At 36.2% G+C, this 16,157-nt stretch overlaps 1 protein-coding gene across 1 annotated transcript; it reads right to left on the bottom strand.

Moving 5' to 3' along the window:
• Positions 1–222: 222 nt before the first annotated feature.
• Positions 223–14,439, bottom strand: LOC140152827 (solute carrier family 22 member 15-like). The gene is made up of 11 exons (XM_072175341.1): positions 14,373–14,439; positions 13,491–13,762; positions 12,786–12,991; positions 11,584–11,713; positions 10,190–10,281; positions 8,197–8,430; positions 7,680–7,814; positions 5,471–5,556; positions 3,405–3,519; positions 2,741–2,816; positions 223–1,430 (listed from the first exon to the last, which is right to left on the bottom strand). The coding sequence occupies exons 2-11, from the start codon at positions 13,737–13,739 to the stop codon at positions 1,266–1,268; spliced, it is 1,488 nt and encodes a 495-aa protein (XP_072031442.1). The 5' UTR covers positions 13,740–13,762; positions 14,373–14,439; the 3' UTR covers positions 223–1,265.
• Positions 14,440–16,157: the final 1,718 nt, after the last annotated feature.

Genomic DNA, 16,157 nt, shown 5'->3' with positions numbered 1-16,157 from the left:
AGCTGTTGTATGAATGACTGCATCTAAATTGACCAGGTCTCAATGGTAGAAAGATATATTGACAACATTAGATTTAGCATGTGCATTTATGAAGGGCTCAGCAGCACAAAGACATATCTCCAGTAGCTGTTGTATGAATTACTGCATCTACATTGGCCAGGTTTCAATAGTAGAAAGATATATGGACAGCATTAGATTTGGCATGTGCATTCATGAAGGGCTCAGCGGCACAAAGACATATCCAGTAGCTGTTGTATGAATGACTGCATCTAAATTGGCCAGGTCTCAATAGTAGAAATATATATGGACAGCATTAGATTTGGCATGTGCATTCATGAAGGGCTCAGCGGCACAAAGACATATCTCCAGTAGCTTTTCTATGAATGACTATCTACATCAGCCAGGTCTCAATAGTAGAAAGATATATTGACAACATTAGATTTAGCATGTGCATTTATGAAGGGCTCAGCAGCACAAAGACATATCTCCATTAGCTGTTGTATGAATGACTGCATCTAAATTGGCCAGGTCTCAATAGTAGAAATATATATGGACAGCATTAGATTTGGCTTGTGCATTCATGAAGGGCTCAGCGGCACAAAGACATATCTCCAGTAGCTGTTGTATGAATGACTGCATCTAAATTGGCCAGGTCTCAATAGTAGAAATATATATGGACAGCATTAGATTGGGCATGTGCATTCATGAAGGGCTCAGCGGCACAAAGACATATCTCCAGTAGCTGTTCTATGAATGACTATCTACATCAGCCAGGTCTCAATAGTAGAAAGATATATGGACAGCATTAGATTTGGCATGTGCATTCATGAAGGGCTCAGCGGCACAAAGACATAACTCCATTTTTGATGAAAATGATATGTTATTGCTAGATTGATCTTCCAGGACTGTATCAAGAGCTATCAAGTGTGGCAGCTGGGGAGAAAAAAAAGAAGAAAAAACAACAACAACACGTCCATCACTAGCGTTATACTGCAAATCTCATTTCACATAGCAAGGCATACAAAACAACAGTTTTGTCCAAAATTGTCAATTCTTTAATTTGAGTAACTGATGGTTGTATTATCATTATTGCTTTTCCACATAGGATTATATGTTAAATGGATGTGAAAATTTCAACATTATAAAATCAATGTATAGTATAAACCTAGATGTAACAGTTTTCAATGTTTTTCTCTATGATCCACAAATTTATGAAAGCATGCAGACTGCAGAGAGATATTTATTAATCTAAACTCTGATCACACTTAGTTTTCTTTCATCTTATATTTTTCAGTCAGTTGTAAAGCTTGATTCTCCACATCAGCCACTGTGTCAGGTAATGGCTGGTTGAGAGTTTCTGGTAAATAGATGCTTACAATGCCAGCTATGATGCAAGTAGTACCATAGATGAGGAAGACAATGTTATCACCCTGTAGAAAACGCACAAGAAAACAAGGAGGTATTACAATATTAATGTAACACTAACACTAGATTAATGACTTAAGTATTTGTGATTATAAGCCACAGTGCTGTAATTTCATTCTGAACAACATAACATAAATTTATACAAATTTTATGATATTTTGGTCACACAAACATAATGTAGCCAGAGGTTTCCAGTGGTATAATAATCTAAATTTGTTTTCAGAAAAGTGAGGGATGAGGCTATGGATCATGCAAAGAGCCAAGTACATACCTGAATAGATATACCTAGTTGAGTATCGTTAACATGAAATGAGTTGGAGCTTTCTGGGATTTGAGAACACTGGTTTCATTAATGTACCAAGAAAATACACTATCAAAAACAGAATAACACAGTGTATGTACTAATAAATAGTTTATACACCCTAGTTCAGGTATCACTGCAAAGTATTACAAACAGGAATTAAGTTGACTGACTTCCCATGTTACACAGGATGTACTCTTGCTTAATGCATGCATACTTCCTATGTTCACATTCATCTCAGATAAGGAGATACAGCAGATATTATATAATAGCAGATTATCAGAACTGGAAATAAAGGCGGGTCTTTGAAATAAAACAAAAAGTTGTGCCTGCACCAGACTGGTGCAAGCCTGAGCTGGAACTAATAGAACTTGTCAAAGTATGCCTAAAACTCAACAAAATGACTATACACTTTAACCTGGTCCAATCACTAATGTCACACGCTGAATGTATGATGAACATTCGAGCATTTTGGTCTTGCTAGATCAGTGGTGCAACCAGCCCAAACCAGGGATGCAATATCAACAAAATGACTATAAAACACTTCAACCAAGTCCAATCACTAATGTCACATAGAGCGTGTTTATAGTGAGACAATCTTTTCGTTATTTAGCTAAACTACCGCGTAGTCTAGATTTGCAATGGTTAGTAAAACATAAACAAATATAGACTGTGTGGCAGTCCAGTTAAATACCGCATAATCTGGCTCACTATAAACACGCTCATAATGAATGTTCAAGCATTTTGGTCTTGCTAGAACAATGGTGCAACCAGCTGCGACCAAGGATGCAATATGTAAGCCTGATCCCAAGCCTCAACACTTTTCTTGTTTCTACACAACAAGTTTACAAAATTTTAATCAATTACTTAAACATTCATGACAGTGGACTGATTCAGTCATGAATGCTTTACCCTCATTCTCCCAATTGCCCTTGATATACCTATACAATATTCACCGGTCCCCAGTGAATACACTTTTTATACACTCATATAGCTACAAATCATAAATCTTACCAGAGTCGATGCAATTAAAGGTCCTATTATTCCTGCTATCCTTCCTGTCATTGAACAAAAACTAAAGGTGCTGCTTCTGAAACAGGGAAAAACAATACATCATGAGCAAAATATGACATTACTGTGAACAGTTCACTCATTTAAGCTTTCACAAGAAGAGTTTATTTCCTCTCTTGGGTTAAGATGCTGCAACTGGCTGCCTCATCACAACATCCCTGCTGTTGATAAGGACTAACTTGGTAGCCATAGAAACCTCCTATCCTGACCATCAGGTTAACTATTAAATTACTCTTCCGGTCACTCTAATACACATTTTGCCATCTAAGCAGAACAGATGTAATAATCAAGATAAATCAAGGTATTTTGCACAGTATTGCACAGCAAGAATTTTGCATTTAGGGAAAAGAATTCAGTGGTGTAGCTGAAAAATGGCTTGTCAAACCTGGTACCCCCCTCCCCATCATGGCCGGTGCCCACCCCCTCATGCTCTGCTTCTGGAATGACTTGAATGCTGGGCCAGTTCTGGTCAAATCGTTCTCTATTGTCTGATAGAACACAGCTCAGAAACAAGAACTTGAAGATTAAGCTGATCAGATTGCTAACTTTATTTATTATGTCTATTCTAGCTGGCTGTTTAAGAATAAAGATTTTTGATAATAAATACCTGATCACAGTAGGCAACAGCTCTCCTGTATATAAGAATATAATGTTGAAGGCAGCTGACACACCCATTTTAGCTATCATAGCAATTGTTGTTTGTGTACTGGACATATCACCATCTGCAAAATAATATCATAACAAATTTGAAATATTGATTTGAAAAACAATTTCACAAGACAAATATTACATAAGAATAAGATTGTCTCCATGCTGTAGCTGTAGATTAAGAGAAGGATTGCACTGGCTAAGTCTGCGTTCTCAAAATTAGACAAGATCCTAAAAAACAGTTCCCTCAGTATAGAGACCAGAATTCGGGTACTCAACTGCTATGTCGTCCCTGTATTAATGTATGGAAGTGAAGCATGGTCAATAACAACAGACATTAAAAGAAGATTGGAGAGCTGCGAGATGTGGTTCCTTAGAAGAATGATGAAGATCCCGTGGACTGATAAAGTGTCTAATGACGATGTCCTAAGTAGAGCAAATGTGAACAGGAAGCTGGTACGTGAAATCAGAGTTAAGCAGCTCAAATTCCTTGGTCATATCCTCAGAAAGGATGGTTTCGAGAACCTAGTATTGACAGGAAGAATAGAAGGAACAAGGAGCAGAGGCAGGAAGAGAGTGATGTGGTTATCAAATCTGAAAGACTGGCTAAAAGAAAGGGGAGCTGAACATAAAGCGACAGAGCTTCTGGAGATGGCTTATAACAGAGAATTGTGGCACGACATGATCGCCAACGTCTTAGGATATGGCACCTAGAGAGAGAGAGAGAGAGCTTATTCATACACTTCATACATACAGTGTGAGATGATGTAATAAAGCAGGATTTAAATGAAAACCTAGTCTTAATTCTAACTTAGTCAATCACAAGAAGTCATTTCTCCCCTTTTCAGCTGCCATATGGAATGCTTTCCCGATTGTCTAATCAGGATACACAGAGCTTCGAGGTAAACCACTATTTTGGTACCAACCCATCATCACTATCTAGTAATAGGTAATTGCTGTTAACACCTTGTTTAGCCTTGATGTAAAAAACAAAAAACCAACAATTCGCTCTCAAATAATGTATGACTTGGCTTGTTGCCTATTTCTTGTGGAGCTTCATATCTGGTTGAACTTTTGCAATCCATTTTATTGATATATTTGCTCATAGGGGTGACCAGCTCCAACAAAACCCAGAACAAGTCGCCAGGCATGTTTTTGAGTTAGGCCGCCCCGCCGCCTTTAAAGATGACATTCCCATAAAAAAAAATCAAATTTTGGAATTCTTAATTTCATGAAATTTGACCTTGGGACTGAGTGGACTTTCAAATACTTGAAAGTACTTATTAAAAAGAAGTTTATTTAATCAATAATTGACAGTTGAACTTTGATAATCCCTATTCAATCCTGTGTAAGGCAGGAAACTAATTAGCACATTACTCAGACTAGCAATTTTGCACAAATATCAAGGTATCATTTACAAAATTATCCATATCTTGAAAAGTATTGATGCTATGTATATAATTTTGGTATCATTTTGAAGCTTATTGTCCCGTGCTTACATTTTTATTCAAATCATGAAACATCAGTCAAAAATGTAACTTGTTACTGGTTTTGTCGGAACAAGTCACATATTATTATTTTGTTGATATTACCCAATCCTGCAACCCTATTCCCAGTCTTTGATTATATGCCACTGCCCATTCCCACTAGGTGTGCGGCCTCCATACTAAAGCTTTGCAGACAAGAGCAATGTCGCAAGTTGAAAAAACTGTAACAACGTTTGTCACATGAAGAACTAATACTATGTACAAAAATTGTACATGCTACTAATTGGATGTATTATTTTGCTAATTAATTTACTTTTCCGATCAACTTTTGGAAGTGAAATCATTAATAGCCAATTGATATCCTATTATGTACTTCGCATGGTATTTGAATATTTTAATGAAATTTGTCACCTACAAATGCTGTGGTTAGTATGAATGAATGAATGATGAGCAATGCATCATTAATTCACAAGCCACTGCCCATCACTTTTTGCAATCGCTCAGTGATTGAGTATAAATTCACTTAAAAAATAATTACCTTGCATTCTTGGTAAAAAGATCACAGCTAGACAACACACACCACAAAGCATCATGCAAGATGTCACTGCAATCCTACGACCAAATCTGACAAATAAAAAGACCTAATAATCAGTCAATCAATCAATCAATCAATCAATCAATCAATCAATCAAAATACAGTCCAACCTCTTTTATCCGGCCATGATAGGACCAAGCACTGTCCGGATAAGTGAAAAATCCGGATAAGTGAATTACATGTAATTCCGCATTGGCTGTCCCAAGTACTGAAATTGTGACAACAAAAGATTGTTTCAAAATGGGTAATAACACTAAAAGATGGCTTTAGAGTGCTTTATGCACATAGATATGTCATTCTAAGCATTCAGAGCATGGAATTAAGGTGTTAAATCATCACAAATATGTTTTCCTGTGAAGATTTCATAGCCGGATAACAGAGAGATCCATATAAAAGAGGTCCGGATAAGAGAGGTTGGACTGTAGTCAAGTAATTAATTTCTGGATCATAAGTAGCAAATTTTCTGTCACTGAAAAGTGGACCAAAATGTCACAAATAATCCATTGGTTGATCAATCAATTGATCAACCAATCAATAAATACCAGGGAGTGCACCTGGGTGCATGTATGGTATATGCAACTTTGAGAAGCTGGCGGTAATGGGTTACATGACTTTGTAGACAGCTGTGGGGCTTAAGCCCCAAATGCCAGCCCCTGGAATCTGGATACATCACTGGGTTAATATGACCAGTGTTTTTACAGGTAGTTTCATGAAAATGCTTAAAAAAAGTACAGCTACAGAGTACTCCACAAAAGAATCTTCTCTGTAATTCTTTTTCCAAGCACAGTCAGTAATGTCAGAGCTAATTTCATTAATCAACAGGCTAGCTGGCATTCACCCAAAGAGCACTTTTAAAGATGCCGCATAGACATGTACAAAAAATAGCTGCCACCAGCACGTTGAGATCACTGACTGAACCAGGCAAAAAGTACTCTACCTGTGTACAATACTGTAAAAGTGGTCATTATTGTGTTACATTTATTTTTGAGCTTTTCACCCTCCAAATAGCTGTCACGAAAATAGAAACATGTGAATATAGTTCCAGATCACACCATTAAATCAGGTACAACTCTATCTGAGTGTTTCTATTCGCTGGCCATACCTGGTTGATCTAAATGGAAAAAAGTTTGAAATGAAGGCTTATGTGCCCATGTTTTGTACCAGTTGTGCTCTCTCGATGTTTTTCTCACACTCATTAAATTCACCAAATGACATCACAACATAGAGGCACTACGCTGTAGAGTTTGGTATGGTTTACATCGTATTTGATGCACCACTGCAAAAAAATGATCTGCTCAACTTCCAAACATTGCTGGTTCTAAGGATAGAATATATATCCTAAACTTTTGGCAAAATTTCGAAATGCACAATGATGCTTTAACCATAAGAAAATGATGAATTGTTCAGTACCTTTTAATACATAAAATAATATGAACTGATTTGGTGGTGTTATCCCCAAATTCCTTTTGGGTATATGTCAAGCAATAAGATAGTCAATAACAATAGCATGAAAACATTAATTGCACAAAAATGTGCACTTTGACAGTGTTTCCCCAATTAGGCCCAAAAAAAAATTGTTTGTTTGTCCACGTCCGACCGACCCTGTACTCTGGTCCCGACCGTGTCTTTTTTTTGTCTTTTTTTTTAATTTGCGTTGAATGTGCTAGTAAAACAGTGGTTAGTATAAATTTAAAGAAAGAAAATGTTAAGAAAATGAACAGTATAACATGCAGAACCATCTCAAGAGTTAAACCAGTAAAGTGCTGTGTGTTTTGACTTATTTACCAGTCTTCAAATTGTCAGTTTCAAGTGCAATATCTGTAAAAAAAAAATCAAAAATCAAAAAAAAACCGACCTACGGTCACCTACCGACCCAACTGTTTCATAAGCCTCTATGGACAAACAAACAAAAATTTTTTTGGCCTTACCACTGATTACCTGGTACTAATCATTCCTCCTATAACTTTGGCTGGGAGCTCAATAAGACCAGATATTACCACTGTAATATACATATTGCCACCAAGATTACTAGATCCAATGATTACCTGGTACTAATCATTCCTCCTATAACTTTGGCTGGGAGCTCAATAAGACCAGATATTACCACTGTAATATACATATTGCCACCAAGATTACTAGATCCAATGATTACCTGGTACTAATCATTCCTCCTATAACTTTGGCTGGGAGCTCAATAAGACCAGATAATGCCACTGTAATATACATGTTGCCACCAAGATTACTAGATCCAATTGTCAGTCCAAAGTAGCTCATTGTAGAAACCATCCTGTGAAGATTGAAATAAATAAAAATGGGCACAGTAAATACATTATTTCAAGTTATAGTACTGCATTTTGAAGGTGGGGTTAAATTCTATTTTGAAAGTCGAAAACAGGTGCTTGGCAAAATCAAATATCTTAAGATTATAATACAATCGACTGCCTTCGGACTAATATGTATAATTGATTATCTTAGATTATTTGGACAAAGATAATGCATATAATCGATGTCTCAGATTATTTGGGGTAAAATAATAAATTTAATTGACTTATAATTTAACCAAACAATAAGCCAATGTTTTACAAAACACTGATCTACTATAAAACAAAGTGCATTAATACACACTAATAAGTACAATACATTAATTTGACTCATTTTTTGTAACTTACCAAATGAACATTAAGATGAGCATTCTTCTTCTCATCTCCCTGGTTCTAAAACCATCTAGCACACTCCCTTTCTGTACATCGTTAGTTGAGGCAACATTGCTCATTCCACGAAGACTAACCATGTCATATGTGACAGGTGTCACACCATTTCTGCGACCTAAATAAAATAGGATTTCTTCTGCCTCCCCTAGACGGCCTTGTGATGCCAACCAACGAGGAGATTCAGGTAAAAACCTATGATGAAATCACAAATAGGAAATTGAAAAACAGAAGTCTGAACTTCTTGGTGTAGGAAAGAAAGAACTGTTAACCAACCCAAAGTGTTACAATTAAACAAGACAACAAATAAACACAATCCCGATCAGCACACAACCTAACTTGAAAAAAAAAAGCAAGGAAATGTGTCTGCAGGGATTCGAACCCATGACCTTTAGTTCACTAGATGGAAGTTCTATCCATCTACCAGCTCCCACTGATGGATAAGACGTGGATAATGGCGGCACATTCCTTTGCTTTTTTTTTCAAGTTGGGTTGTGTGCCAGTCGGGATTTGTGTTTATTTGTTGTCTTGATAAATTGGAAATGTTAACACTTTGGGTTGGTAAACTGTTCTTTCTTTCTTATTATATTCAGTTTAGTCTTGTAACAAGCAATCATTCCCCATTGTGTTTATTTTTCTTGAACAGGATACTTAGCCCATTACCTACTTTTCTTGGTGTACATAATTCATCCAGTAGTTTAAAACACTATTTTATCAATTTATCTAGTACTGGAATTTAAATTTGCAACTCACTTTGCTATGTTGCATGACTTGCATCGGACTTCATCAGGCATCTTGATTGATGATTGTGTCACATCACACGGCAGGGAAGTTGCGAGATGAGCCCACCAAGGAATTGGGACTCTGCTTCCAATTGTCACATACATGCATGCATGGGACTCGCAGCATTACAAGAACTTCCCCACTATCTGATGTCACGCCATCATCAATCAGATGCCTGATGAAGTCCAATCCCAGAGTCTGATGGTATCAGATGTAACGTAGCAAAGAGACTTGCAAATTTTATTTTCAATACTAGATTAATTTAAAGAATTACAAAATAAAGAGCTGTATTCAAAACATATATGCAAAGAAATGAAATATAACTTGCAGACTGCGAGAACAGTACCTGAACAAATCAACAATGATTCCTACATTGACAATGAATTACAGAATTAATATGTAAATATCATGCAACTACTATATACGCTGGGAATGTAAAATGGGAAGTAAAGGTAGCAAAAGTTCTTTTACGTAGTTAGCCATATTGTTTGAATTTACGTAATCAGCAACAGAATCTAGGAATGCACTATGGAAAGCATAAACACTGCAAAAATTAGTATAAACTTTATGCTATTTATGTACTTTCTGACTCCCAACATGTAAGTGGCAATTACTTTTTCTCTTTATACATATATAGTAGAATGGGACTAGTAATATAAATTAATGCCCCATTTAGCTTTTCATTATAAACAGTAAATCCAAAACCAAAAATACCCACCAAACAAAAATGGGTGTAAGTGAGACTACTCCAAATTAACATTAACAACTTAATTTCAACCCTATCTTCAACCCTAATGCCTAAGCATTCATAATGATTGAGCAGAAATTGCTAGTAATATCAAAATGCTGATAGCAATTGTGCAAAAACTACCAGTGATTCAGTACTCACAGTCCGAATTTTATAATTGTATATGAAAAAGATTAGGAAAAGTGTTTTCCAAAAATTAGAATGCATAACTTGAAAATTAGCCTTTGGGCTTGGTTGCTTGGTTGCTTGGTTGTCACAGCATATTAACAATTATATGCCCTAAAAATGCATTTGGCCCTGCCAAAAATTGACCAAATATTACTACTTGACTTTCATTGCCAGTTAGAACTAACTAAAGGATTAGGATTTAGGCGAAACAGGATAATATTTTATAGTGTTTCACAAATTTGATGAAGAATTTACCAGAGTAAGCAAATAAAACCAAGCAGAAGAACATTGGAGTACAACACAAGGTCTCGCCATTCCCGCAAAAAGTAGGCCAAGAGAGCTAAAAGCTGTGATGTACAAAATCAAATACAGGTATGGAAATTATTACCTAAACATGATCAAAGTGAAATGAATTTAACAAATACACATGCATCAAGTACATTTAACAAATATGAAGCTTGCTGTGCTTCTGCCAAAACAATAATGTGTGATATGTAAAATGCTATGTATATGGCCCTTTACGTATGGCTCAGTACGGCCTGAGAAGCATTTTCTTAACATTATGATCATATAAAATAAAATTTACTAATAGTACAATATTCAGCCAATCAAACTGTCTGAAGTTTGCAAAACAGCCCTCATATCCAAAATGTTTACCCATCACAATTTTTCATCCCATTTTGAAAGTTGTATCGCAACATGCAAATTTTGTAGTGCAAATTGAATTGTCTTAAAGGCCCTTTCAGTGATTTCACAGGAACATTAAAAAAATGGAAATTTGTCAGAGTTGCTTAGAAATAAAGAATAAGTCTACAGAATTTCATTAAACCACTTTTCCCTGAATACATCGACAAATTAGTCAAAAACAGAAGTTTTAGAAAGGTTTTCTACTTCAACTCAGTTCGATTCGAGAAAATCGAGATTTTCGTGACAGTGCGCCACCAATCGACTGGAAAAACTTCCTAGTCCAGTGTTTCTAACACGGGGAAGTAGAGTCTAAATTGATTTAAAACAGACGCTTAATTTTTGTAGTAGAAAACAAAATAAGCAATTAAACATGTTAAAGGTCACCGAGGCAAACTAACGGTCAATTCAAATATGAAAAACAGTTAAAATTGTGTATTTTGTTTAAAATAGTAGATACTGATGTAATAAGTAGTAGAAACAATACGCAACGCGTGTTGGTACGTGGAGAGTGAGCTTCTTTTCGATCTCGAGTCGGACTTTTGTACTGTCAGTATCAAAAGTCCAGAATCATGCAAATGCTTTATTTTGTCTAAAATACACGGCTTTCGACCGAACCACTAGCAGGCTATGTTAGCACATCTATGCCAATTACAAAGGTACCAAAATCTGAATTTTGATGATTTTTACGATCGTCCGGATGAGCAAATCACTGAATGGGCCTTTAATTGGAGGTCTGGGTAGCTAGCATTAGAGTCTAATAGCAGAGGGGTTCTATGAATCTTAGTCTTGGTATCCAGCAGGCAACTGTGGGGTTACATTACAGTACAGTACAAATTATAGGCTTCATAATCAACACATTATAGGTTTTGCAGTTATTTGTGAAAGAGCTATCAGTTATAGAGGTTACACATGCTGCATGCAACTTGACTAGTGGTTGTGACTGAGTATTAGCATTGCCTTACAGAGATTCCAAACCCATAGAAGAAGCCATAGATTGTATTCAGCATTGTTCTCCAGTTGGATGGGGCATTCTCCATCACATAGACCACTGTTGTTGTAATGCAGCCTGCTGCTACCAAGCCAACAAGAAACCTACATCAAAGAAAATAATTGAGAGCCAGTCTTAGCAACAGATCTAGTTTGTACAACATGTTAATGTATGGAAGAGTTTGCTTATGAACAGTCCAACCTCTTTGGCCAAGAAAAATTATAGTGAATTATGTGACCAAAGTGCCAAAATTGGAATAACAACAGAATACTCAACATATGGCAATAAATTGTTAAATATAGTATTTGAGTGACATATTTTATGCATTAGGCTCAGGCGCCGTATTTAGTGTTAGCTTTGGATATTTAATTATTTTACCCAATTTACCCAGGTGAAAAATAAAAATAATTGAATGTCCAAAGCTAACGTTGAATATGGCGCATCCGCCTAAAGCAGTATTCAGACTTTTTATTGTACGTACAATATTGTATGCAACATATCTACGTTGTTTAATCTATTGCCATTCTATTTGCAGTAATGTTTAAGTTCTAACGAATGTTTGATGACGTAAAATCGATAATATATTTCTACTAGATATTACATGTAACATATTATCGATTTTTCGTCATCAAACATTCGTTATAACTTAAACATTACTGGAAATAGAATGGTAATAGATTAAATAACGTAGATATGTTGCATACAATATTGTACGTACAATACTCGGAGTCTGTGGAGCGCTTAATGGAATATTGGTGTTGTTCTGAAGCTGCAGAGCATGAAATTAAGGCGTCGAAGCATTACAAAAATGTTTTCCTGTGAAATTCACAAATCTGAATAACAGAGAAAAGAGGTCTGGATAAGCAAGGTTGGACTGTACATGTATAATGGTAATGTGATCAGCATCCCTGGCAGCAAGTCATGACACAGCCAGCTGAAAATTGGAAACAACAGTGCTACATGTAGTCAGTGGCGTAGCATTAGTCATCCTGGGGGCAACAACCTGGGTATTGATGGGGGGAGGGGGTGGGGCACAAGCTGTTTTTCGGTAATCTTCCTATGGGAATTTAATCTTCAAATCGAATGGGGTGGGGGTACAAACCCCTATGATGCTACGTCACTGGGGCTAGTTTATACCACCTGAATCTCTAAGTTAAATTTATTTCTTTATCTCACCTTGCAATGACAAATTGAAGGTAACTTTGTGAATATGCTGCTGCAAAATGAAATGCAGCCATACCAATGTGCCCATACACAATAGTCAGTTTGCGGCCATATTGATCAGCTAGAGGTCCTATAAAGATATTGCCTAATAAGATACCAAACATAAATGCAGATTGCACCAAACCTACATATTCTTTGTCTTCACAAACGAGAGCCCACTGTGGATGCAAAAATGAAGAAAAAAATTACACTTAACCGGTTTATTATATTACCCCAGGAACAATAGAATTAATAAAGCTTTTTACTGGTGTGCAGTATTTCACACAATGTTGGTATAAAGTACATGAATCTTCAATACCTCTCACAGTGAACATTAATAAATTAATACATACATGCATGCACATGCACATGCAAACCCTACAAAAGTCTAGACTGCTTCAATGACAGTCCATCATTTATCTCTTGGCCATGACTGTCATTTGAAGATTGAATTTGAATTACACATTATCTGTGTAGCAGTTTAAGACAGGGGATTATTGAGCATTGGTTATATTTGGGTCTTTTCATGACCACTCAAGCATAGTCACTCGCATGAATTGAAAGATTTGTGGATCATGCCAATATAGAATGTCAAAAGGCATGTTACACAAATTTTGTATACTTCCACTATACCTTTGCAATAAATAACAATACACAATTATCAATAACAATTATCACCTCCGAAACAATGGAAGAAAAATTGCTCTTGTCAAAGATGTACTGTCCACAAGTTGCTTTACATGGATCCTCAGTTGGCTGCCCTTCACAGTGAAACTTTGGTACTTTACCCAGGAAGACTTGAGCCACACCCAGGCATGCTCTTGCTGCAGACCCATAACAGATGACTACAAAGAAGAGCATCTGAGCTCTGCCAAATCCACCAATATCTTGGAGAACATCATCAAAATCTCTTTTTCTCAATGTCATGGCTGTGTTGATCCTGTTTTAATCTAATACAAAACAAATAATGTAGACTAGTGATAAAAACAACAGTATATGCCTTAGCTCTTAAAGACTTCTTAATCAGAATGGGAACACAAGTGCAGTTTAGCTAGGGTACAAAACTTGATGCACAACAGGTCCTGAAACTGCCTAAACAAAAATGTTTAGCAACCGCAGAGCCCTCGTGATATGACGCAAGGCCAGTTCAGTGACTAGGGCATATCATGCACAAAATCTTTGATCACCACAGCTCCCGAGACTGTCTCTTCCCTCTGATCGCCAAATTAGCAGCCGCTGCTAGGTCATGGTTTTCACATTTTGTTTTTAACATGACAACAGCAATGAGGACTCATATCAAGGCTCAGAATCTGAACTAAATATACCTATCCCTGCACCTTACAGTATAGAGTGCTTTTGTCTATTTTAATCAAATTCATTATTGAGAACATAATTATATGAGACTGACTTGGATTGGATTAGACTCTGACATATATTTCAAATCACCTGTACCATGAATCAAATCATTCATTCATTGTTGATCAAATCTACCCCCAACTAATTTAATATCATTAAAACAAACATAAAATTCAGTATTTTTCATTGAACCCATATACTTACCTTGAGTGCTTTCTTGTTGTCCTCCTTGATTTCATGTTAACGGTCCTAAAGCTGCTTCAGATAACCTAAAATGACAACATGCAATCAGCACGTTCCTACAAAAGCAGCGTCTTTCAATGTTGTATGCTAAAGATACTGCTTCTGTAGGAACATACTGAAATAGGGCTGCATGTGTATAGCTTGATTCAACATCCAACAACAACTGAATCTTTACGAACGTCTTAGCCAGCCACCCATCCTTTAATTAATGGGGAAATTCAATTTAAATTAAAGCACTGCTGTTAGTGCATGATCTTGGGGTCTACCATACAGTGTATGCTTGTGTACTGAGCTATTGCACAAAATATCTTGGCGTACTTTACACATACGGTAAGAATCACATCCTGATCACGTTGTCATTTTATTTTCAATGCATGTTGAACTTGCTGTTGAGTTAAAGGTTTGATGATTGGCTTCTCTGTATCTCCAAGAGCAATGTTTGCTGATTTTGAAGAGACATAATGTGTCAATCAAGTCACTCGAGAACCAGCTTGAAAATCCACTTGTGAAAACACAATCGTGGGTCATTTCTAAAGCTGAATTTATACTTGATCGCTTTCGTAGATAGCAAAAGCGCATACATCCTAAGTATTCAAAGTTGCTATGTTACGGCCATTTGCACACTGAGCATGTCTGCGGTTAACTTTTCTGCAAAAAGCAATCAAATATAAATTCAGCTTTACGCAATGAATAGTGATGGCCATTGGACACTTGCTGTTCGTATCTCTGTGCTGGGAGAGAAAATTAAGGGCTGGGGTATGAACGTTTGGACAGTATTTATTTTGGGACATTAGAGCACATCAGACATATCGAATTGCATTCTGAATACGGAGAATGTCTTTCTGATATCAAATAATTTTGATTTTTTGAAATTCGCAATTTAATACACATTTTATGGCAAATCATTAAAAATTGATATTTTTGATATTTGACAGTACTCGAAGTAAACTTTATAAATCTGATGATTTATACTTAAAGTGTATGTAGGTGGGATGAAAAGCCGACGATCAATTGAAAATTTTGACCTTTCGTATTGAAGATATGGATTTTTTTTTTCCAAAACACCAAAAATAATTAGGTCTTTTTTGGAAAAAAATCCATATCTTCAATATGAAATGTCAAAATTTTCAATTGATCGTCGGCTTTTCCTCCCAGCTACATACACTTTAAGAATATATCATTAGATTTATAAAATTTACTTCGAGGACTGTTATATATATCAAAATTTGAAAAATATCAAATTTTTATAATTTGTCATAAAATTTGTATTATATTGTGATTTTCAAAAATGAAAATTATTTGATATCAGAAAGACATGCTTCAGATTCAGAATGCAATTCGATAGGTCTGAGGTGCTCTCATGTCCCACAAAAAATACTGTCGAAACGCAATAAACGCTCAATCTAGATCCCTTAACGTTGTCAAGATAGGACATCTGTCCTACTCTGCCATGTTTGGCCGAGTAACGGTATCTGAATATGGTCTTTTATGCCCATAAACTGAATCCTGGTCGTTACCAACTGCGCAAGTTATGTCGGCAATGCTAACTGAGCATGTCACTCTTATGCACTAATCTTGCTTTTGCAAAATAGTGAATCATGTGCATGCTCAGCATACAGCGATTTTGTACACCGATCATGCACGCGATTCGGTTTTCAGCAAAGGCGATTGTGTGTAAATGCATCTTTAGAAATGACCGACGATTGTGTATTCTAAAGTGGGTTTTATCTGACACATTTGAATTGG

This window comes from Amphiura filiformis, chromosome 5 (genome assembly GCF_039555335.1).
Source record: "Amphiura filiformis chromosome 5, Afil_fr2py, whole genome shotgun sequence".
In the NCBI taxonomy this organism is placed as follows: Eukaryota; Metazoa; Echinodermata; class Ophiuroidea; order Amphilepidida; family Amphiuridae; genus Amphiura; species Amphiura filiformis.
This window is presented reverse-complemented; position numbering and strand designations above follow the sequence as displayed.